The 1,461-nt window shown below is 42.2% G+C and overlaps 1 protein-coding gene across 1 annotated transcript in view; it reads right to left on the bottom strand.

Annotated features, from left to right (window-relative positions):
- Positions 1-1,373, bottom strand: part of LOC107566618 (oxysterol-binding protein-related protein 10-like) — a 36,731-nt gene extending 35,358 nt beyond the window's left edge. Inside the window, exon 1 of the mRNA XM_016252108.1 lies at positions 910-1,373. Within this exon, the coding sequence (XP_016107594.1) occupies positions 910-1,112 (203 nt within the window). The 5' untranslated portion in view covers positions 1,113-1,373. The remainder of the gene's footprint in view (positions 1-909) is intronic.
- Between the last annotated feature and the right edge of the window lie 88 nt (positions 1,374-1,461).

The raw sequence follows: 1,461 nt of genomic DNA, 5'->3' as shown, positions 1-1,461 counted from the left end.
AAAAATATGGTAGCAACATTTTAGGTTTTACAGACTTGACTTAAATTCACAATAAAATACTGTATTTCATTAACTGATGCAATGTTAATAAACCAACATGTTAATATACTAATATCTGTTTTGAACCATTGTAATGCACTGATAACCACCAAAAACTGGTGGTGATGAGAAAGTCACATGATGAACCAAAGCTCATCACAAACAGCTTGTCTGCGACCTGAGGAGGACAATACTTATATATAGAATGTGCACAGTGTCATTCACACCAACACTAAACCCCATCACGGTGACACACATGATACTGAAATAATGCAATAAACATTCATTTAACAACATTAGATGTAAGATTAAAACCTAATGTACACAACTGATAAGAAAAAACTAAGAAGAAACATGTTATTGCAACAAAAAAACATCAACTATGATGTGTCATGCAGGGAATTCTGGGAGTGTCAATTTACGGTTTTTCACTGTTAATTATACAATGACTTTTTCTTTTTCACTTCCAAAAACCTTTTAACAGTATTTTACTGTAAAATTACGTTAAATGTAATTACATTCATTCACCGTATATAGTATGGAAACTTACTGTTAACCAATTAAGGTTAACAGTAAGTTGAGGTTTTTACTGTATCATTTTTACAGTATTTTACTGTTAAAATCACAATCATTTTTTTTACAGTGTATACAGTATGTGAGTAGCCTATAACACGAGTAGCTAATGAACTAATAAATCCTGTCATAACTGAATACCTAAACGAAACAAAAAAATGACAAACAAAATAACCCTAAATAAATCATATTTAGGTCTAAAATAGAGTTTATGATTTATCGAAATGTCACGTATTGTGGTAATACTGCAGCCACGAGTTGAGCTCAGTCAGTGTAAACTTCATCACGGTTCGGTACCTGTTCTGCCAGCCCTGGATGAGGTTGGTGTATTTGCTCAGCACTCCCTCTATCCTGCGCGTTCGTCCGGGCTGCAGCGGCGCAATGTTCCCCGCCGGAGACGCTCCGAACCCGAGAGAGGCCGATCCCGATCCCGAGCCCGAGCCCGTCCGAGCCGCCAGCCTCCTCTCCGCGGGCTGCGACGAGCACAGCGGCTTTTCCATCGCGGACCCCGATCTAAATCCTGACGGAGGAGCTGGAACCCGTTTCCATCGCGCTGCGCTTCCGCTTCCCTCTGCCCGATGCCATACTCCGCGGAGCACGTCTCTCTGGCTGCTCTTTCCAGCGTGTTTCTGTTGGGAATCTGAGACACTCCCTCCTTCCAACCCGGATATTACAAACGCATGTGAACGTGTCTATAAAATCTCGGCTGTGAGCGCGACGCGTGCGTGACGCGCAGCCTTTCGACCAAACGCTGATGCACCGAATCTATCTATCTCTCTCTCTCTCTCTCTCTCTCTCTCTCGCTCTCTCTCTCTCTCTCTCTCCCTCTCCTTCACCCTCTCTCTCTAC

This window comes from Sinocyclocheilus grahami, unplaced genomic scaffold, assembly GCF_001515645.1.
Source record: "Sinocyclocheilus grahami isolate Dianchi unplaced genomic scaffold, SAMN03320097.WGS_v1.1 scaffold1088.1, whole genome shotgun sequence".
Classification (NCBI taxonomy): Eukaryota; Metazoa; Chordata; class Actinopteri; order Cypriniformes; family Cyprinidae; genus Sinocyclocheilus; species Sinocyclocheilus grahami.
The sequence above is the reverse complement of the archived record's forward strand: the minus strand, read 5'-3'. Positions and strand labels throughout refer to the sequence as shown.